General features: G+C 46.0%; 1 protein-coding gene and 1 long non-coding RNA gene across 4 annotated transcripts in view; one reads left to right on the top strand and one right to left on the bottom strand.

Moving 5' to 3' along the window:
• Positions 1-19,431, top strand: part of LOC139048103 (uncharacterized) — a 159,267-nt gene extending 139,836 nt beyond the window's left edge. Inside the window, exon 4 of the long non-coding RNA XR_011507506.1 lies at positions 19,010-19,431. This is a non-coding gene — a long non-coding RNA (uncharacterized lncRNA). The remainder of the gene's footprint in view (positions 1-19,009) is intronic.
• The window catches only part of LOC135917229 (AB hydrolase superfamily protein YfhM-like), a 105,106-nt gene extending 82,111 nt beyond the window's left edge, over positions 1-22,995 (bottom strand). For 2 of the 3 annotated variants that reach the window (XM_070522547.1, XM_065450768.2), the window contains exons 1-2: positions 22,942-22,987; positions 9,336-9,387 (exon numbers count right to left, since the gene is read on the bottom strand). Coding sequence is in view for 1 of the 3 variants with exons in the window: in XM_070522546.1 (XP_070378647.1) it covers positions 9,336-9,354 (19 nt within the window). In the remaining 2 variants the exon portion in view is untranslated. Of the gene's footprint in view, positions 1-9,335; positions 9,388-22,941 lie in introns of all 3 variants that reach the window. The other variant, XM_070522546.1, reaches the window with a different exon arrangement.
• Positions 22,996-23,176: the final 181 nt, after the last annotated feature.

Genomic DNA, 23,176 nt, shown 5'->3' with positions numbered 1-23,176 from the left:
TTTAGACTAATAAAGCATTGTTTGACAACAGTGCAGACAGTCATTTCAAAAAAATAGTTTAATTATTAGATAAGAAAATGCAGGTCGAAGTATCAGTATTTGAATTTCGCGCCGAAACCCTGACGCTGGTACGTCAGTGTTGACGTCAGGGATTCCAAAGTATGTTTTCGCATTTGGGCCGCGTTGGCTGAGGAAAGGTTGCCAGAACTTGTCATGTTTAATATTTGGTTCCTTTAGAACACAATGCAGTCAATCTGTGCCGCTATACAACTAAGTAGGCCCTAGACGATGCCATCAAAATCCATGATGTCACAGCGACCAAGTACGGGAACTTCAAGGAGGCGTCGCCACCCGTCTTTCGTTCTTGCGCTGTTTTTGGCTTACCAAGCGTCTTATCGTGGTAATAGTGCTGTTTTAGTGTCCTGGAGAGGTAATTTACCCATGCAGGAGAAATCATTTTTCTCTTTAGTGTCGCTTTAAGTTGGCAGCTTAGTAGGGAAGACAGCCTGTCACCATTGATGCTGAGAGATGTGTTTCCATGGAATGTTCTTAGCGCCCCTTCCCCGAGCTTAGCCGCTTGATCGCTTTCAGATGGCTGCTCGCTTGGCATCTTCAATTGTTCATTGCCGCGGCGACCATGAATATGAGTGATGCTCCGACTCGGAAGATGAGAGCTTGCAGTCTGACGAAGAGGCACTTTCGACTGCGTCTAATTTTGACTTTGTCATAGTGGCGTCACCTCCGAATTGTGTGGGTCAAAACGAAACTAAGTATTAGACAGGAGACTAATGTAGGAATGTGCAGGCAATCTCAATAATGCATTTTTCGTTATACGGGTCACTTCTGCTCTGCATACGCAAAAATAAACGGTCTCGTTTTCCAATATCCGACAGGTAAACCGGACACAGGGGACGAGTCACCTGCTCAATACCTGACACTTAAAGAATTGAGCAGAGCATAGGCACGTATAAGTTTGAAGTTGATGTGCATTAAAGTTTCAACTGCGGCAGTAGGGTCAAAGGCGAAAGTAACTCATTGGTCCTCTCCCCCCCAAAAAATAGGCCTTGCACTTGAACGCATATCAACAGACCTTTTGCCATTACAATGGCACATAAGCAAATACAAACCAGGAAGAAGTTGATGAACACAAGATATATATATATATATATATATATATATATATATATATATATATATATATATATATATATATATATATATATATATCCGCACATGTGAGATATAACGCAATATCAAAGCTTTTATACGCACATAAATGACATATGAGAAAACATAAACGCGTGAGCCATAAGAACTCTGCAAGCTTACTCAAGAGAATTATGTGTTGGGATGTTTCCCATTATTAAACTTTCCCGTTTGACCGTGTAAGAGCTATTGCACGTGAGCGTAATCGGACAACCTGCGCACGCCAATCAACAAAGCGCCGAGCGTGGTTCCTCGATCAATCACGAAGTATCACGCTAGATTCCGCTACGAGATTGTGCGGGATGTCTAAGAGATTGCGACCACACACAATCCCTGTTTCACTGGTAAAATGTAATAAGGCCCACCGACTTGAACAAATGACTTCGCTTAAAGAGTACAGTCGTCTAAGGCGGAAGTAAGGGTGCCCTTCTTTCTCCGAAAAGATGCAACGTAGTAAAAAAATTACGCAAGAATGGCGCACGATAGGTTCTCAAAGCCTGTAGCATCTTTACACGTGGCGACTCGTGTGTCAAGTCTACGTACTTCTCCCTATCGGCCAATGAAATACAGTATCTGTCGTGCTGATAGATTTTCTTTCATGTGTATTCATGCCACTTGTCCTTGCGTACCGCTCGTGGAACTAAAGCATTTGGTTCCAAGTCAGCGCTGTGTTCTGCGTCGCACTATTAAAGGTCTTGTTTACAAGCTGTACCAACCAGTCAAAATGAACACGCTGTTATGCAGGGGCTTAGGCTTCAGTTTCTCCATGAGGTAACCTCGGTCTGGAAGTGTGCTGACTACAAAGCAGCAGCGCCTATTCGTAACAAAGAGTTCCGAATCTCTGTGTAGGGTGCAATGTAGCATATTTGGACACAATAATTCGGTCGCATTTCAGATGTGCTCTTTGCTGTGTCGCTTGCTGCGCGTATAACAACATTTGTGTTCTTTCGAGGATCATTTCAGGAAGCACTAATAACGCCATCTGCCATTTCGCAACTTATGAATAAAAATAGACGTAAATACTTATATGGAAAACAAAGCCCAAGATCTTTCGGCAACGTATTGTTAATCGGTTTGGCATAAACTTACATCAAGCGGAGCTTCATCTGTGCTGCACATCATTTCACGAACTCTAAGGAAATGCCTAAGGAAAAGACTAAGCAGACTAGATAGCCCAGGAGATATAAACACTTCTGGACGCTGGTAACCATCCTTGTTCAACATTGCCGTCTTGAATGTGAAATAAAGAGAAGAATTGGTTACTCGATGATTTCTCAAATTTGCTGCTTACATGAAACTAGAAAATGCATCTGTTTATTTGGCATGGACGAACAGATAGATACCTGCGCCAATGACGTCTGCTTCTTTCGCACGCCTATTACACAGGCAAACACCCGACGTGGTAGTTCAGTGCCTATGATATTGCACGGCTGTGCTCGAGGACGTGTGCCTCATCCCGGCCACGCGGCTGCATTTTTTATTGTGATGAAATGCAAATACCACCATGCAGTAACATTTAGGTGCACATTGTTGAACCCCAGAAAGCCACGATTAGTACGGAGTCCCTCACTGTGGCGTGCCTCGTAATCATGTCGTGGTTCTGGCACGTAAAACTTCCAAAATTAAAATTGGTTCCATAGCCCACCCCATTACCAATCATCTTGATTTATCATATACGGAATTTATTGCTAACTTAAACGCTCCATTGTCATTTACTTATGCTTGAAACCCACAACTAGAACGTATCACGGGTAGTCCATTTCATTTCTAATCACGCAGAGAGATTTCAAAATTGCCATTTAGATCTATGTGTGTAAAATCTAAAATACGGCTTCGGATATTGCCTAAAGGTACCCACCATAGGCTCTGCAGAACGAGAACACGCCCCGACCTCAGGAAGCAACGCCATTTCGCAATTTTGTTTTCTGTTAGAAAGCCTAAATTGGCACACCACTCGAAGACATTGATATTATTACGATATCACCGAGCGATGCTCAAGGGACGAGCCGACGCGAGAACGATGACGAAGTGGGTCTGTGCCCTTGGCGCGAGTGAATGTCGGCCTGTAGCCTGTAAATGGCCTCTTTTGTCTGCGTCTTTCTGCACGTAACATTCTGGTGGAGGCCAGCGATCCCCGTCCTCGCCACGGAACTCCGGAGTGGTCGGTACATCGAGCTTGTCACCATGCCTCCCGGTGACGAGCCCGCCTCTGCAACGGCTTCGGCTGGTCGGACGGCTCCAATCGTCACGGTTGCCCAACATCGCGACACTGGTTTGTTCTCTGGTCTGGAGGGACTGGACATCGACGAATGGATCAAGCTATATGAATATACCAGCGCTAATAACAGGTGGGACCCAATCATTCTGCTCGCCAATGCCATCTTTTATCTTGGCGGCACCCCACGCGTGTGGTACCAGACGCATGACGACGAGATAAGCAGTTGGGACACTTTCAAAGAAAAGTTACGGGAACTGTTCGGTGACCCCATTGGCCACAAGGTTGCCACGAGAAAGGCTCTTGCGTCTCGTGTTCAGATATATACAGAGCCGTACGTTTCATACATCTTCGACGTCTTGGCTCTATGCCGCAAAGCCGACGATGCTATGTCTGAATCGGATAAAGTGTCCCATGTTTTAAAAGGCATCGCCGACGACGCTTCCAATTTGCTTGTTTTCGGCAACGTCTCGACAATCGACGCCATCATTAAAGAATGCCGTCGCCTTGAACAAGCCCAGAGCCACCGTATCACACACCACATCACGCGGCTACCCAACACCGCTGCTACGTCGACATGTGAGGGTCGACCGCGTCAGGCCACCACGTGTGACGACGTCCACCGTATTGTTCGCCGCGAGCTCGAGGCCGCCTCTTCACCAACTTTCTCCACGACGCCTCCCGATCCTCCAGCAACCACGATTGCCATGATTCAGGCCGTAGTCAGACAGGACTTTGAGAACATGGGTCTAAACTCGTGTGTTCAACATCTCAACCCAGGGTTCCTCAGTTCTCTACCGGCCCTCCTCGATCACGACAGTCCTTTTCTACCACATCTCACCGCAACCCGTCCGAATGGCGTACCCCTGATGACAGACCAATCTGCTTCCACTGCTGTCGCATCGGCCACGTCACTCGTCACTGCCGCAACCGATGGCCACCGCTCCTCGGACATACGCCGCCACTTATTCCCGCACCTGTGGACCTTCTGTTCCCTAGGCCACCCGCCATGAGCCCACTGCCGCCGATGCGCCTGCTCTGAACCTTCGCTACAGCCGCTCTCTCTCACTCACCCCGACGCCATCAGTCCTGTTCGCCCCTACCCCGCCGCTTCTCTTCGCCACCTATCGCCTCCCGGGCCCAGCCGGAAAACTAGGCACTGCAGCTTCTGGAGGTGAAGCTGCGTTGTCGACACTGCCCTCAAATCCTCTGCTCACGTTACCCACGAACCGAAACCTTCTTGACGTTGACGTTGATGGCTATCCTGCCACGGCACTCATCGATACAGGGGCACATCTTTCTATTATGAGTGCTGCCTTCCGACGACGACTGAACAAGCTCCTCACCCCAGCGTCGGGATGGCGGTACTGTGCCTATCATCGGCATGTGTACGGCAAGTGTTAGCATCGCAGGCCACAACACTCCTGTCCTTTTCACCGTGATTGCTCATTGCCCCCACGACCTCATTCTCGGCCTCGATTTTCTCTCTGCGCATTCAGCTTTTATTGACTGCTCTGCCAGTACCCTTCGCCTTGAGTTGCCGATTCTCGCAGAACCTTCTGACGCACTCCAGTGCCACCTACGCCCCACCGGCTTTATTCGCCTGCCGCTAAAATCAATAGCCTATATTGAACTCTTGTCGTCCCCACCAGTCCCTGATGGCGAGTACCTCGTCACCCCTCTGCCCGGCATTCCACTACAGTATGCCGTTACCGTGCCTCACAGTATACTTACTATTACTGCGAACCGCACTTTCATGCCTATCTTTAACTTGGGATTGGCAAAGCAAATTCTACCGCATGGTATTTGACTTGCCAACGTTGTCTCGGCGACCATCATGTGGCAACTTTATCGACCGATGCTTCTTGCCAGCTTAGCAGGCCCATCGTGGCAACGTCAGCCGCCGATCCCAAGATACAGAAAATGGTTGCGACGGACCTGTCTTCTGCGCAGGCTGAAGACCTTTACCAAGTATTATCGTCCTACAGAGATATTTTCGACTTTGACGATCGCCCTTTAGGCCAGACGCTCGCGGTCAAGCATCGGATTCTTACTGGCGATGCTACTCCTATTCACCGACGACCGTATCGAGTTTCTGCGTCGGAACGTCAAGTAATTCAAAGTGAAGTGAACAAAATGCTAGACAAAAACATCATTGAGCCTTCTTCGAGTCCCTGGGCGTCACTTGTAGTGTTGGTTAAGAAGAAGGATGGCACGTGGCGCTTCTGTGTAGACCACCGTCATCTGAACAACATTACTAAGAAGGATGTCTACCCGCTCCCCCGTATAGAAGACACCCTTGACTGCCTCCACGGTTCCAGCAATTTCTCTTCTATTGATCTTCGTTCTGGATACTGGCAGATTGCTGTTGACGATATGGACAGAGAAAAAACCGCGTTCATCAGACCTGATGGCCTATACCAATTTAAAATAATGCCGTTTGGATTATGCAACGCCCCTGCCACCTTTGAGCCTATGATGGACTCCTTGCTCCGAGGTTCCGAATGGTCCACATGTCTCTGCTACCTCGACGACGTCATCGTCTTCTCGCCCACGTTCGACATTCACCTTGAGCGTCTAACAGCTATACTTGATGTATTTCGAAAGGCTAAGCTGCAACTTAACTCGTCCAAATGTCGTTTCGGCCGCCGCCAAATTACTGTTCCGGGCCACCTCGATGAGGTTTCCGGAGTACAGCCTGATCCCGACAAAACTCGCGCTGTCCGAGGCTTTCCGGTTCCCAAGACAGCCGCAGACGTTCGAAGTTTTGTAGGGCTGTGCTCGTACTTTCGTCGTTTTATTGAAGATTTTGCGGCCATTGCTAGACCCCTCACTAATCTTTTGAAGAAAGGCGTACAATTCTCGTGGGGTACTGCAGAAGCCGCCACCTTCTCTCGTCTCTTCACTCTTCTCACCTCACCTCCTATTCTCGCCCACTTCAACGCTGATGCCCCTACAGAATTACGTATGCCGCCTCCTCACACCATCAGAGTGCAACTATTCCATTACGGAACGAGCATGCCTTGCTGTAGTGTGGGCAGTTGCGAAGTTCCGTCCTTACCTATACGGTCGCCCCTTTTCCGTCGTCACTGACCATCATGCTCTCTGCTGGCTCTCATCGCTAAGAGATCCTACAGGCTGGCTTGGTCGATGGGCTTTGAGGCTACAAGAATTTTCATATTCTGTGGTCTACAAGTCTGGCCGCCTGCACCAAGACGCTGACAGCTTGTCGCGTTACCCTGTAGACGACCCTGACGCCTCCAATATTACCAGTGCTGCTTGCGTATTCTCTGTGTCGCAGCTGCTTCATCTCGCCGACGAGCAACGTCGTGACGCCTACATCAGAGCACTCATCGACCGTTTGGAACACTCTCTGGCCGACGCCACACTACGCCTCTTCGTCCTCCGCGACGGTACTCCGTACCGTCGTAACCTTCATCCGGACGGCTGTGAGTTCCTACTTGTCATACCTAAACCCCTCCGCTCAACCGTTCTAGAAGAGCTTCACGACGCACCAACGACAGGACACCTCGGTGTATCTGGAACCTATGACCATGTACGTCGCCGGTTTTTCTGGCCGGGCCTTGCGCCTTCCGTACGACGTTACGTCGCCGCTTGTGAATATTGCCAACGACGCAAGAAGCCTTCCCAGCTGCCCACTGGTTACCTGCAGCCAACCGACATCCCTGCCGAGCCCTTCCATCGTGTCGGCTTAGACCTTCTCGGCCCATTTCCGAAATCTGCATCGGAAACAAGTGGATTGCAGTCACGGCGGACTACGCGACCCGCTACGCCGTAACCCGCGCTCTTCTGACCAGTTGCGCAACTGACGTTGCGGATTTCCTTCTGCATGATATCATTTTGATTCATGGTGCTCCGCGTCAATTGCTAGCAGACCGTGGCCGTACGTTCTTAGCCGAAGTCATTGATGACATCATGCGTGCCTGCTCAATACAGCATAAGTTTACCACATCCTACCCTCCGCAAACGAACGGCCTCACTGAGCGTTTGAACCGCACCCTTACAGACATGTTATCCAAATACGTTGCAGACGACCACCGTAACTGGGACCAAGCTGTACCTTACATCATCATTGCGTACAACTTTTCCCGTCTCGACACTGCTGGTTTTTCTCCTTTTTACCTCTTGTATAGCCGTGAACCGACGCTACCACTGGACACTGTGCTTCCAATCACCACACCATCAACTAGCGCTTATGCCCGTGATGCTATCGCCCATGCTGACCATGCTCGCCAACTTGCGCGTGCTCGTCTACACGTCTCTCAAGACGAACAAAAGCAACGCTACGACCTCCGTCACCGTGATGTCAATTTTGCGCCCGGCACTCTCGTGCTGCTTTGGTCACCATCGCGTAAAGTTGGCCTTTGTGACAAACTGCTTTCCTGCTACACGGGCCCATATTGCGTGCTTCTCCCAGTGACCGATGTCACCTACGAAATCGTTCTAGCCACGCCCACTACGTCCTCGTCTGTGATAACCAGTGACATTGTCTACGTCGCCCGACTCAAACCCTACAACTCTCCATGCCCCTTGGATATATAAAAGCACCGTGACGGCACTTTTGCCGCCGGGGGGGGTAGTATTATGATATCATGGAGCGATGCTCAAGGGACGAGCCGCCGCGAGAACGACGACGAAGGGGGTCTGTGCCCTTGGCGCGAGTGAATGTCGGCCTGGCGCTCTGGCCAATTCCAGTGTAAATAGCCTGTAATTAGCCTCTTTCGTCTGTGTCTTCCTACACGTAACAATATGGCTTTTTGTATGTCACTATGGACACCCAGAGGGCTTATCCGTACGCAGATACAGCCGCAATATGGGTTACGTTGTTTACAGTAAGCGCTCACGTGAACTGCAGTGCTTTGGGAGTCGCGTTACTGCTGTCCACTGATGGGCATGTGCTTAGACGACCACGGCTCTTATACTCACCATACGAATAGTACGTTAAGCAAGGGCATCGCTTTTAGTCGTTGCCTGTATACTGCTTGTATAAAAAACAAAAGTCGTGAGCCTTCAGCAGCTGATACAGATAACCCCATTGATAATATTGCGTGCTTCCAGCAAGATCAACACTCGCATGCATCAACCATACTTGTAAACGGTCCACATTTCCTGGTATCGACAAACACAAATAAACAAATTCTGATTGTAGCCTCTTCCTTACGGCAGTAGGGGCCATTGCATTTGAGGGTTTGAGCCATAGATGACAGTTTTCTATTGACGCTGTTCCACGAAAAAATCCCGAGATCCTAGCCATAGGCAGCTTCGCTGTTCTATATACAGTACAAACGACGGTGTCTGCTCCAAGCCACCGTAAGTTGTACTTCTCTCGTCGAAGAGGCAAGACGTGTAGAGTGAGCTCCTGAGCTCCACTTAGCAATGTCGTGAACGCGGTTTAATATTATGGATCCGCAGCTTCAAAGAGGTGCGACGCAGTGCTGACGTATTTCTCTCTCATTTACGCTAAATCGCCAAGGAATTTATTATTGTTGAGTTTCGGAGTTGTTAATTGTACACTTGTCGGTATATCGAAATGTCGAAATATTCAATAGTCTGTGTAAATACATTGACCGCCTGAATAAAAGATACACTTGCTGCGGCCAATAGGTTCTAACGTTCTCTTTAATTTCAACAAATGTCCACAAAGTTTCTGTATTACTTCCGCAGAAAATTACTTCTTGGTTCCCATGTATTTGACACAAGCGGCCAACTAAAGCTTCCTTGTCAGAACGCATGGGACCGATTCCATGAATTTCATTAGCATGATACTTTCTGAGCGACCACTACTCACGGTCAAATGAAATTTAAGGCATGGTTTTTCAAGAATTACGAAAATTGTCTTATCAAAGGCTATTGCAAACAGGGTTTTCATAGACGAAAGAAACAGTACACTTACCCGGTTCTTCGTCAGCCATTCTTCAGATTTTTCCGATGACGTCCGCGGGAATCTAAATAAAACGAAACAATGTAAGACATGTGGCGCTACTTGTGTTTATGGTTTAGTGGTAATGTAGACCACACCAGGACAAAAGAAGGAACACAGGGTTATTGTAAGCTTTTTCTTAGTCGCGGCTTTGTATGAGTGCTTTATATCGCGCTGAGAAGCACCCCCCCCCCCCCCCCAAATGCACTGCCGATGAATGTCCTACAGTCCCTGAGGTCCAGTTAGGCGTTCGCAGTGGTGGCTGCTGTGACAAGTTGCTGATCTGGCTATTTCTCCCCACGCTCGAGGACACGCGGAAAAGCTACTACTAACATCACATAGCTCATAACAATACCAAGGAAAGACTGGGGCTTCCAAAAATTATTTTCAACACTCCCAATTAGGCGCCAGAAGCGTAAAGTTCCGCTACGCATTACACTCACACTGCGCCCCACCCCATTGTATCTCCACCACACGTAATCTCGATACGACTTTTCCAAATGTCCCTCTAGGGACATTTTTCAGGTGTAGGTTATGACTACCGCACGAAGTTTTCGAAATCTAGATGCACATTTCTTGCAGAGGCATGAAGCATACGATAACCCTTATTTTGTGGCATGCTGAATTCTGGCATTGGTTATACTTCGTGCTATGTTCGTAATACACGCATGTAAAGCTCTGTAACAATTGAATTGGCAATGTTCGACGATGAATATAATAACTCGGCGCACTTGAACCTTTTGATACACTAGTGTCGGATGAGTTCGTGCTGTACTAAGGACTTCATATAGCGCGGCAAGGAATCGGAAGATGCGGCTAAAGGCCTCTCCACTCCTCCTTGCTTCTCCCCCCCCCCCAAAAAAAAAGAAGAACAGTAGGAAAGCCGCACTGTTATTCTTTTTGGGCCCCTTGGCAGTATCTTCCGGTTCCTTGCCCTAGTGCATCATGTTCATAATCTTGATTATTGTCTCCCATGAACGGCCCCACTTTCTTGAAATAAGGAATAGCTGCAATCTCTGGTTCCCCCGGGAAAGGAGGCGAACTTTGGAAACGTATCATGTGGGCTTGGTGACACCGCTGGCAGACGGATGCTTATCCCAATTCTTTTTGTCCAGATTACTTGGTGGGCGCATTTCGCCGTAGGATCAAGGAACCCTGCCGTGGAAATTGCTTCCTCTGACGAGCATGCGCCAGCTGACAGGATCATCGCGGCATCGTCAAGCAACCTTCAAGATCCGACGCCCTATGTGCACCAGGCGTGTCATCTTATCAACTCGGTGACATCATCGAACACTGGCGAATTCAAGTATAAATACCGGAGCCTGTTGGAAGATTCTTTCAGTGGGCTTGGTGACACCGCTGGCAGACGGATGCTTATCCCAATTCTTTTTGTCCAGATTACTTGGTGGGCGCATTTCGCCGTAGGATCAAGGAACCCTGCCGTGGAAATTGCTTCCTCTGACGAGCATGCGCCAGCTGACAGGATCATCGCGGCATCGTCAAGCAACCTTCAAGATCCGACGCCCTATGTGCACCAGGCGTGTCATCTTATCAACTCGGTGACATCATCGAACACTGGCGAATTCAAGTATAAATACCGGAGCCTGTTGGAAGATTCTTTCAGTGGGCTTGGTGACACCGCTGGCAGACGGATGCTTATCCCAATTCTTTTTGTCCAGGTTGGTGACAAATATTTAATTTCTTCTATTAGAGACGATTCAGTCACATTGACGGTGTTGCCAAGCCCCCAGTGTTTGCTCTGTTTATTGTTTGATTGCGTGCATGTGATCAGATTGTTGCTAGTAACCTCCGGCGATGTAGAACTAAACCCTGGTCCTTCTGATTCTGAGTCCGAGACGCACTTAAACAGTGAATTACTGAAAAAAATTTTGAAAGAGCAAACCAAGACAAATAAGACTCTAGTCGCACTGACTACAAACTTGAAACAGGTTGAATCAACGGTCGAAGGTATTCAAGCTAAGATTACAACTATTGAGCAAGAACTTTGCCGAATCGAGAAAAGCGAGCAAAGGTTGGAAAAGTGTGATGAAGCTTGCAGAAACGCTACCAAACTAGTTCTTGAGTTAACTGCAAAGGTCGAAGACCTCGAAAATAGAAGTCGGCGCAACAACATTTTGGTTTATGGCGTAAAAGAAAAAGAGGGAGAAGACTCAAAAGAACTGGAACGGAAAGTAAACGAAGAAATTTTCAAGAACGTCCTGGGTGTTGAAATCAATTCCATAGAGCGCATCCACAGAATTGGCGCCAAAAACACACAGCGTCCGCGTCCTATCATTCTGAGGTTTTATAACTACATCGACAAAACTAAGGTTCTGTCTTCGTGCTTCAAATTAAAAGGTACAGAAATAGCCATTTCGGAGGACTTTTCTAAAAAGATTCGTGATATACGTGCGAAATTATGGCGGTCTGCCGCTGAAGCAAAGGACAGTGGTTCTAAAGTTTCACTAGTTTTTGATAAGCTGAAAGTCGATGGCAAGCTGTATGTATGGGACACACTTAGAAATTGCAGAGTAGAGTTATCCCAATCCACTGCGTCTGCGAAATCCCAACAGTTGCCTTCTCAGTCCACTCGTGCGACCACCCGTCAGAGAGCTAAGAAATGACAAGTGTCTAGCAAGACGCTCCGGCTTGTTTCACTCAATGCACGCAGCGTTCTTAATAAGGTACAGTTACTTGAAGATGTAATTTTAACTTATCAGCCACATGTTTTAGTGATTACAGAAACCTGGCTACATTCAGATGTGCAAAATAGTGAAATAGTTCCATCTTCCTACACACTAATCCGTAGAGACAGAGGATCACGTGGTGGAGGAGTTGCAATTGCGATAAAAAACAACATTAAATTTACTCGCTTAGATGGTATCAACAATCACGAAAGCATATGGTGCAAATTGAAATTTTTCGATAAGAATATAACTTTGGGTGGTGTCTATCGTCCTCCGAATGCTCCCCCTGAGTATATAGAAGCACTATATGATTACTTGCTGCGAAATACCAATTCACGCTCAAACATCCTTATCACTGGCGATTTCAACTTACCCGGCATTAATTGGTCCAGTCTTTCCCACGACGGCAAGGATTCTAAAAATGCTGAGCCTCTACTACTAACTGCGTTTACCTTTTCCTTAAACCAACTTGTTTCCGAAACTACCAGGATTTCCAATTCTTCTTCTATTCTTGACCTTGCGTTTGCAAGCAGTTCGCTCCCAAACTGCTCTGTTAGTATCAGAGATGGGATATCTGATCATAAGTTACTCGTGTTAACATGTCCTATTTCTGGCTCACGATCACCCGTCAAGCCTTCTGACATTTTTATCAGGGACTACACGCACGCGGATGACAATGCAGTAGTCGGCTATATGGAATCCATGTTCCCATATTTTAATGAAATAAGAGATGTCAAGGAGCTATGGTCATGTTTTAAAGAAATGATATTTCATTGTGAGCGCAGTTATGTGCCTTTAAAAAAGAAACGTGTCAACAGGGACTACCCATGGATGAATCGTGATTTGATTCATCTAAAACGCAAGATTAAACGCTGTCGCAAACGTGGTGACAAACAACAGCTTCCAAGTCTTGTACAAACATTTCAGGAAAAAGTGCACGCAGCAAGAAACCAATTTTTTTCCTGCACTCTGTCCTCTTTCATGTTAGAACAACCCAAAAAATTTTGGCGTTATTTGTCTAAAGATAAAAGCGGTATCACAGAAATAAAAGAATCGGGCGTAATCATCGATGACCCCTCCATAATTTCTGAAAAATTCAACGCATTCTTCCAGTCCGTTTTCACGCTGACGGCGTCACACGCACATTTGCCATCTTATGCACTTCTTGAACCGATGGCTGAAGTAAACTTAAGCAAAGAGGGCATTCTTCACCTTTTGCGTACACTTGATATAAAAAAATCACCTGGTCCTGACGAAATATCAAACGTGTTTCTTAACAGATATGCGACCTGGGTAGCAGAGTATTTGTATAAAATATATACAGTCTCGTTAGAATCTTGTGTGATACCCGATGACTGGCGCTCCGCAAGGATAGTCCCAATTCACAAGACTGGATCACCATTAGAATTAAACAACTACAGACCAGTTTCCCTAACATCCACAATTTGTAAGATGTTAGAACATATTATATTTAAGGCGATTATGATACATCTAGAAAATAACCAACTGCTTCATGACAATCAACATGGCTTTAGGTCCGGTCTGTCCACTGCAACTCAGCTAGCCGAGATAACCGATGATTTCGTAAATTCCCTAAATTTGAAGGGTCAGATTGACGCAGTGTTTTTAGACTTTTCAAAAGCGTTCGACGTTGTTCCACATGATGATTTAGTAACGAAACTGCATGCTATTGGTATTGAAGACAACATTGTTCGCTGGATAGCAGGTTACTTAGCTTCAAGGAAACAATACGTGGCCGTTAACGACTGCATCTCTGATACACTAGATGTACACTCAGGAGTACCACAGGGGTCGGTGCTCGGTCCATTGTTGTTTCTGGTCTATATCAACGACATCTATTTTTCAGTGCAACCTCCTGTAAAGATCCGACTGTTTGCGGACGATTGTGTCCTTTATTCCAGCATAAATCAACACGCTGATCAAGTCAGACTAAATGATGCATTGCAATCAATCAGTGCATGGTGTGATAAATGGGGCTTGAAACTCAATACTTCGAAAACGGCAAGCATAACATTTAGTAACAAAAAAGAACCTTTACAATTTGCTTACACCATTAAAAATGCTTATATTAAAAAAACTAACCAGGTGAAGTATTTGGGTGTTACACTCACAAGTAATTTGAGTTGGGAACCTCATATAGATAATGTTTGCAGTAACGCACTGAAAAAGCTGGCATTTTTAAAACGAAAACTACGTCATGCGTCACCTGCTGTAAAGTTAACAGCATACAAAGCTCTCATTAGGCCAAAATTAGAATATGCGGACCTAATCTGGAGTCCGTATCAGCAATATTTAATTAAAAAAATAGAAAGGGTGCAGAACATGGCATTGAGGTTCATTTATTCTACCTATTCGCGCTTCTCCAGCGTATCAGTTCTTCGAGACAAAGCGAAGCTGAAAAAACTCGATCATCGCAGAATGGTATCCAGATTAAAATTTATTTATCAGCTTTACCATGGTCACTTTAACATACAGCGCGAACGTCACATAACCGAGCCGCCAATACGCTTTGCCCGTACACAACACAACAAAACAGTTAGGCAACCATTCAGTCACCTTAGCATGCATCAATACTCCCTGTTTCCTCATGCTATTTCATTGTGGAATAAATTACCACAAGAAATAGTTAGTGCTAATACCACACAATCGTTTGTTCATCTTGTGAATGGTTTTTCTTTTGATTAATAGCATGCACATAGGGAAAGAAATTAATTAATCATTGTCTGTGTTTTGTAATAAAATTAGGTGAACATGCTGAATTGAGTGACCTGTTGTGTGTACATTGTTTGTCAGTACTTGTTGTTGAGTTGCAAACTACAACTGTTGTTCCTATATCGTATTCATGTTCATAGGTCTAAATTTCAAAGGCTGATGTTCCTGTATATTATATTCTATATATCTTTATTATTGTTCTGTATTCTGTTTTTTTGTTATTATTTCTAGCCTTGTTTGTTACTATTGATGTAACCACTCCTGCTTGGGCCCGAATAGGGCCTGCAGTATTTGTAAATAAATAAATAAAATATAGTGCCTTCAGATAGGCAAGAAACTATTGGTTATATATTTTCATTTAGTTGTTAATTGACCGAAATTTGCCAGCATCTCACTCATAATATGCACCTCCCATTAAGTTTATATGGAAACTTGATGACTGATGTAGTTCAACATTTCTTAACAGAAAACATTTCAACAGCATAGTTTCACAAACTTTTGCTCTAACATCTGAGATGTTAGCTTGAAGAACATGAGGCAAGCTAAAAACATTTATATTTTTTTATCAGATGTGTATAATAAAACTCTCCGAAATTGATTTGACAGGCAGACGATATTTGCAGAACAACCTGAGAAAGAACTGAGGCGTTTAAGATAGCTGAGGTCATGGTACCTGGAAACACTTGGATCTGTTGCCAATCGCAGGTGCCTGATGTCTGTTCTGTAGCCACATAATGCCGTGAAGTACACAAACCTTTCCGTGCTATTAAGCAGGGCACCACACTACTGGAGCGGCCAACATAGTTTGCGCTATGGTAGTAGAATTGGAGTCTGAGATGATTTCAATTATAGCAAAGCGGCTATGTCACTTACAGAAAAAAACTTTATAGTCTTGTCATGCTCTTCTTTAAACGCTGCATAACACACGCAGTTTATATTTTGAGTATTAGACGCACTATGTAGAACAGAAGCGGTGCTGTGGTCTCTTGGCTTTTCGATGTGCACCTTTTGAACGCGGGCCGTCGATGTGAAACGCTGCTCACGGCTTCTTCATTCTGCCCTGGTGAAGTTCAGAATATATTTCCACTTGGCTTCTAGAGACGCAGCTGCCATCGTTTTTTCTTAAACATTTCCCGGAGGGATGGCAATGCTAGGTTTCCTGGGAGCTTTTCTCCGTTTCTCACACATAAAAGCAGTGTCACATGGCAAAGCTTTCCGCGTGATGTCTACCAACAACGCCGGAAAACGAAAGGCTGGTACGTTCGATGCAGTCAGGCAACGAATATGCAGTTGCACGGCCTCGTAGAACTTCGGGAGACCTTTTACTTCGTTTTTCGACATGACGTGTGGAAGGTTTCTTAGGGCAGACAAGTGATAGTGTTCTATCTTTCTTTGGTCACCGAACCGTTCCTTAAGAAGCGCGACGGCGTCCACATAACAATGTTGTGTGGTCGGTAAACTAGCGATCGATGCTGCCGCTTGTCCGGCGGGGTAATTCCGCAAGTAGTAGAACTTGGTTGTGTGCGATAGTGTCTCGATGAGATGAACAGTTTTCTCGAACTGTTCCCAAAACCCGCACCATCAGTAAATGTTTTCTCTAAAAGTGGGAATGTTGAGCTTAGGCAATCGTAATTCCGAATACGTCGTTGACGTGTTAGTTACCGCCGTGTTTGGTTGAGCAGAAACTGTGGGTTGCGGCTCGCTTACAGTCATTCCAAAGCGGCCATCTGACAACGCGCTTCGGCCAGCTTGCCTATGGCCTGCTCGTCATAATCTTCTGCAGCACTTTATTCTGCTTCAGGCTGCTTGCCGGGAATGCGCTCTTCAATACCGGCATTAAGAATGGAAAGCTCGAGATTACTGGAGCTGAGGTGGTCGGGAATAACTGTGAGCTTGGCGATGTCGGCGTCGGAGTCGTTCAGCAGCGCTCAGGCTTCCTGCAGCAGCTTGGTGTTTCAGGCATTTCGAGCGGCCCGCTTCTTCTCGAGGCGGTCCACCAGTGAAGCTCTTCAGCTACGAGTAGACAGACGTTCGGCTTCCACGGTGATGCTGGGCGAACTGTTCGTCAGGCTGTCGATTCTCGCCTCCAGCAACGAGAAGTCGTCGAGTAGCAGTTCCTTCGAGTCGTGCGAAGAAACGAAGGGCTACGCACGGGGTATTCGGCACCGTAAATGCAAGAAAACTGTGAGCCGAAGCGAGAAGCCAAAATCCAAGCCATTTTTCCTTGCGTTCCCGACTTCCTCCTTTTTGCACGCAGTCCCAGCCGGTGTACGTTTACTCTTCTTTTTATACATTCATGAGGCCACTGCATGTATCCGTGTTTGCATTCACAGGCTACTTAAGTGTTATTTTTTTTTCACTAGAATGGAATAGAAAAGTTACGCGTGTAGCAATTCATCACGCCGTATTCTTGACGCCACTTAATGTACTTGTAGTTGTGTTGATAGGCGGCTGCCTACGCTTTCATTTCCTTTTCACTCTTACAGAAAAAAAGGGCGAGAGTCACTTCAGCGCGCGCTAAAGAGGGCACAGGGGAAAGCCTGCGCGCTCACGATTACACTCATTAAATTACTCCCCATTCTCATTACACTGCATAGTCACCTATTGTTACTTGTTTTCTTATTACTTGTTTTAATGCGAAATCATTGTATGGCTAATGAGGCGGAAAATGGACAAAATTAAAAGGTCCAGGGTTTGACTCTCCGTAAATGTTTTGGGTGTGAGTGCCCTAATTGACTCTGTCTTAATGAAATCTGCACTAATTGAAACCGAAGGCCCTTGGTTCGACACCCACTAAAGGTCGAGGCTTCAACTTCCACCAAAGGTCATGGGTTCAAGTGCTTTAATTGAGTCTATCTTAATTACCTGTTCATACATAAATTCACTTTATATACCACGAAAATTCGTGGGTTCGAGTGACTGAATTCAGCCACCTTAACTCCAAAGATAGTGGATTCAACTCCTACCACAGGTCATGATTTCGGGTCGCGCCAATGGTCGTGGGTGGCACCAATAATTTTGGCGGCACAACTGCGGATGGTCAATCTCTGATAACGCCCGAAAATGAATTTTTCGACCCATGAGGCACTTTAGGTTTTCGCCTTAAAATATATAAATGGAGCTTTGGGTGCTGGAAATGGCACACGTCTTATATAAATGTGTGTTTTGCTTTGCTTATGTGCGCACAAATGCACTTCTTTATATATATATATATATATATATATATATATATATATATATATATATATATATATATATATATATTAGTCATATAATGAAAAGCCAACAAACACTGACACCAAGTACAACATAGGGGAAATTGCATGTGCTTAATAAATGAAATAAAGTAATGATAAATTAATGGAAATTAAAGTGGATGAAAAAACAGGGGCACATGCAATTTCCCCTATGTTGTACTTGGTGTCAGTGTTTGTTGGCTTCTCATTATATGACTAATAAATATCGGGTCCCTCGGTTAACCCCCTTTCTTCTCGTTTATTACATAACGAGGGTCTCGAATCCGGCAACATTGACGCCTTCAGGTAGCATATGTGGGTTTATTGACCAGTTGCCTTCACCCGAAAAGATCACGTTCTCGTGACGCCTGCGGCAAAAAAGACGTTCCACGTCCGCCGCCAAGGTCTGTGAGTGGGGGCGCTGGCTAACACTCCCAGGGTTCTACTAGTACACATAAATACCCAAGAAAGTGGACGGGGAAACGCCGCCGCGGTAGCTGAATTGGTAGAGCATCGCACGCGACATGCGAAGGTTGTGGGTTCGGTTCCCACCTGCGGCAAGTTGTTTTTTCATCCACTTTAATTTCCATTAATTTATCGTTACTTTATTTCATTTATTAAGCACATGCAATTTCCCCTATGTTGTACTTGGTGTCAGTGTTTGTTGGCTTCTCATTATATGACTAATAAATATCGGGTCCCTCGGTTAACCCCCTTTCTTCTCGTTTATATATATATATATATATATATATATATATATATATATATAATGCGTGTGTGTGTGTGTACCAGGTGCTTCGCTGGTCTCTACTTATCAATGTTTCTTGTTCGGATGGAATGACAGAGTACCCCAAAAATCTTTTTTCTTTTTTTCTTTTACGATATCAAACACTGTTGAGTCGCCTCAGCATCACCGACGCTCCTTTGCCCTACTGCTCTTACATAGCGCTCTTTACTTAACCTTCACTTATCGTTATTTTGTTTCTTCTAGAGTGTACTACCTGCGGAAGCAGCCCACATTTTTGTACTGAACATCTCCGGGATCGGCACCGATTTTTCTTCGACCAAAGGCCGACTTGCGGTTCTGGTTTCTGGAGCGCGCAGTTTTATCAAGCGAGTGCATCTGGGCATCATCTTGACTTTTTTTCATAATGACGCGTTATGGTTGCTTCACACGAAGCTCTACGCTAGTTTGGTGCCTGTTCTTTACTAAAAGCTTCATTTTACCGCCTTTTCGTTGTCCTAAGTGTGCTAGGAGGCATCAAACGACTCAGTTACGAGACGAAAGTGGTTATACACCTACGTTGCAAAACCCAAATTTGACTGCCAAAGAACACGTTGCCTTCATAAATATAGTGGTATGGGGGAAGGTAGGAGGGAGACAACTATGGCGGTATCAAATCGTACTTATTATCACTCTTTGTCTCCCAAATTCGTAGAGCTACAGGAGACGTTCCAGGGTCTCTGCTTGTGTAGTTATTCATTCCTTCAGCGTAGGCCTTGTTTCGGCGCACTTTTTTCAGCTAATATGAAATTCAGGGCATTCCTACAGTAAATGGGAATAGCTTGCACTTCCTCGTGCAACAGCGAGGGGAAGCACACGACACTTACTGAACTAAAAAGCAAGCAGTTAGGGCCAGGAAAACGATGCGTGTCAGGCTGATACATTTATAAATTACACCGATGCACTGTTTACCCCCATGTCAAATCGGACATAAAAGATGGTGCCTTCCGTACGGCAGCGTGAACCACTACCGCGCTTAGTTGCCAATGCTTTCAGGACTGGCATCCGCGTTTTTGCGAGAACAGTACACGCCATAAATATAAGCCCTTATGCGCTCACATTTTTCTTTAACAATGCTTTATAGAACGCGCATAGCGTAACCATGATAAAGATGAATAACAGCTTTATAAGTACGATACGGATATATACCGTATCGCATATACCCTTCATCTCTCGCGGTCAACATGCCGTAAGGACGCGGCTGCTCATATTGACTTGTCGCTAGGTGAAAACACGTGGGTCATAACGCAGGTTTGTATGTTTCGCAATTATTTCATATCAGTGATCGCCAGTTCACACAATACTAAAAGCTAACGACGAGCTATGGCCGCACATTCGACGTACCCTCTGGTAAATCACAAATCCGACGAGCAAGCCTGTTCCCGAAAACTTCTTGAAACAAATATGCGAAATGTTTAGGGCATGGTTCAAAGAAATACAAAGATCTAGGACTCGCTCCTTCTGCAGCCTCACGCGCTCGCGCCCTGAGATCGCGATAAAACACTTTGCAGAGACCGTTGGATATAACTGTCTTACTCGTTGATAGCTGACAGTATGCCTTGCGTTAATTCATTGTTGCATCAAATATCATCTGATAGTATGAAGGTGATACTTTCTAGCTTTATTCCAGTTTGTTCATTTTTTTTTTGTCGAACAACTTGGAGGACGCTGAAGTATAATGCGGTAGCATTAAATGGTCCCCGACTGCTTCTCACGCTTCCCGGGCAACTGCCGCTTATGCAACCGTAAATTTTACCGGGAAATGCTTGCGGCGAGCGCTATGAACGAAGGCGAGCTTTCTGGTTCTTTTTTTTTCTTCACATGGACGGCGGCTTCGCAGCCGCGGATGGTAGAAATGCGGCGCGGCGCACTATGATTGGTGGAAAAGCAGGTGGCACGCACCGCGCTGTGATTGGTGGACGCGTTTCGCTCACTGTCAACACACGCTCGGCACCGCCGACGCCGTGCTCACTGAGCAACGGGGCCCTTACAGCTGTCGCTTTAAAATTGGTTGTTTTCGTAGCAGCATTAAGGGGGGGGGAGCAAGTCAACTTCGACCCACTGGGGCCACCCCCTATAGTCCATGGCATTTCAGCTTGGTGACTCGCTCTGCGTGGACTTTGAGGGAAGCTACACCTGTCGATGCTCTTAAGGACGCTGAATTCGTGCCAACCGTTTCCTCTAAGCTTCGCTACTCAACAAGGCACGCTCTTCAACTAGGTTTTCGCGTGGACGCTGTACAATCCTACCGCTTCGATGTGCGCGACGTCTTCATTCGGGTTAGAGACAGGCACGTTTGACGTTTCTAGTCGGCGTTTCACGCCGAGCGACGCTGCCAGGATCGTTAGCAGCAACGCCTCTCATCTACAGCCTCTCTCTTATTTGAGCCCATCACCTTGCTCTGCGTCTATGCACAATTACAGAACAGACACATTCCTCCTTCCCCCCTTCAGCACAGCCAGTAGATTTACCCTGAGTCATTTCCGCTACCCGATGATAATAGTTATGATAATGATGATTAATATTATTTATACTGAAAATCATATCGAAATGGGGCTGCAAGAAGTGGTTCTCCAACATTCAGCTTGTCAAGTATCATATATGCCCATAGCAAGCTGGAAATTTGCCTGTAACTATTAAAATTTATGTCTTCATACAATCTGTATCTACATTGTGAAATTACGTACAATGGCACAGCTGGAGACCTTGCTTCACATTCCGTAATCATATCGACGTTTCTGTATGCGGTCAGACGACGAACTAAAGACGACCACGAAAGCCCTCAAGCCACACCAAAAATAATATTGCGCTCTATTCTTTAACGCAACAGCGTTAAGGGCCTCGTGTCGCAGAAGAATCCGGCATCGGGACCCTGCGTTCAACGTCAACCATCGTGTGAACGAAAAATCATTCCGAACAACGCTCACCCAACCACGCAGGCCCTCCGTGTGGCACAGAGACGTTATTGAACTAAATGAATTTCGCAATGTAAAATGCGTTGAAAAATCCTAAAGTAGGAGTTACGCACAACATATTGATATGACAGCGTCGGATTGTAATTTGAAGACAACCTGATTCTCTTACGCGGAAACTCAAGCACCAAACCATTTTCCAACGTTCCTACCACTCGTAGAGCGGCGAGCCCGGTTTCTTGCCACACCATCCAGATGGCGCCCGCCTCTGCGCATCCGTGGCCCACGCAAGAGGCAGCGTTTCTACGAGAAAGCTCGCCTTTGTGCATAGCGTTCGCCGCGAGCGTTTGCCGGAAAACATAACGGTTGCATAAGCTAAGCTGCCGTTGCCTTGAAGCGTGAGAAGCGGTCAAGGATCTTTGGATGTAATTTGGATGATTTAGAGCTTAAGCGCCCGCCATATGTTTAAGGTATGAATCGCGTTCATTGCGGCAGCTTCCCTAATAACATCCAGCAGACTTCGGCGAAGCACTTTTCGACTCGTTCTCGTCCCGCAATGGCTAAGTGTGTGGGCGACAGTCCGCTTGTAGAATGCAGTTCGCTGGTGAAAGTACGGCACGAATTTAGAGCGCTGGCGAATATTTATTGTACGATTTTGGAATTGTACAGTTACGCGTCCACGCAGTGGATTATTTTTGGTGCACAAACTTGACACCACCATCGTAAGTTAGGGCCACAGATTACAGTGTTCCGCTTAACTGTGGACCACCCTGTTACTCTATCTACGGGCGAGTTCTCGATGGCTGTACCCTCAACCGCTACTGCTAAGGTAATAAAATGCCATGCGTCAGAGAAAAAAAGAGTGCTCCAAAGTCCGTTCCAGGAACCTTTGCCGAACCTCTCATACTAAGACACCGATCTCATCATTCGGCTCACCTCCAGACCGGGACACTTCTCTAGGGGCTTAGAAATCTGTTGGGGAAGCCATCACGGTGATTCAAGCCGTGATGGCGCCCACCATAAAATGCAGTTAGTCTTTAACGAGGCTAGCCTTTAACGAGGCTAGTTTTAGGGCTTTGTACAGTCCCTTCGTTCGTGTTCCGCAGCTGTACCCTGTAGACATGCAGATAAAGTAGGCGGAACAAGTGAAAACTAAGTCCTGGCGCTTGGTTTTTCTGCAGAAGCCAAATTTTTGGTTCTGGCATCCTCTAGAATAAGGGGACTCACGTATTGCGGAGTAACTGTCGCCGTCGGTTGGTTTGCCGTTGCTCCTTCTTCTTCTTCTTCTTCACCTACTAAACATATCGCACATGCCCATAGAGGTGTATTCACCAAGTAAAAATGTAAAACGTCTTATACGAGAAGAAGAAGAGGTGCCGAGCAGTGCGGACGTATGAACGTCGGCTCCCGCGTTCTTAACTATTTTTGGGCGTCTTTCCAAGAAGAACCCTGGATATATATA

Source organism: Dermacentor albipictus, chromosome 7 (assembly GCF_038994185.2).
Source record: "Dermacentor albipictus isolate Rhodes 1998 colony chromosome 7, USDA_Dalb.pri_finalv2, whole genome shotgun sequence".
NCBI lineage: Eukaryota > Metazoa > Arthropoda > Arachnida > Ixodida > Ixodidae > Dermacentor > Dermacentor albipictus.
This window is presented reverse-complemented; position numbering and strand designations above follow the sequence as displayed.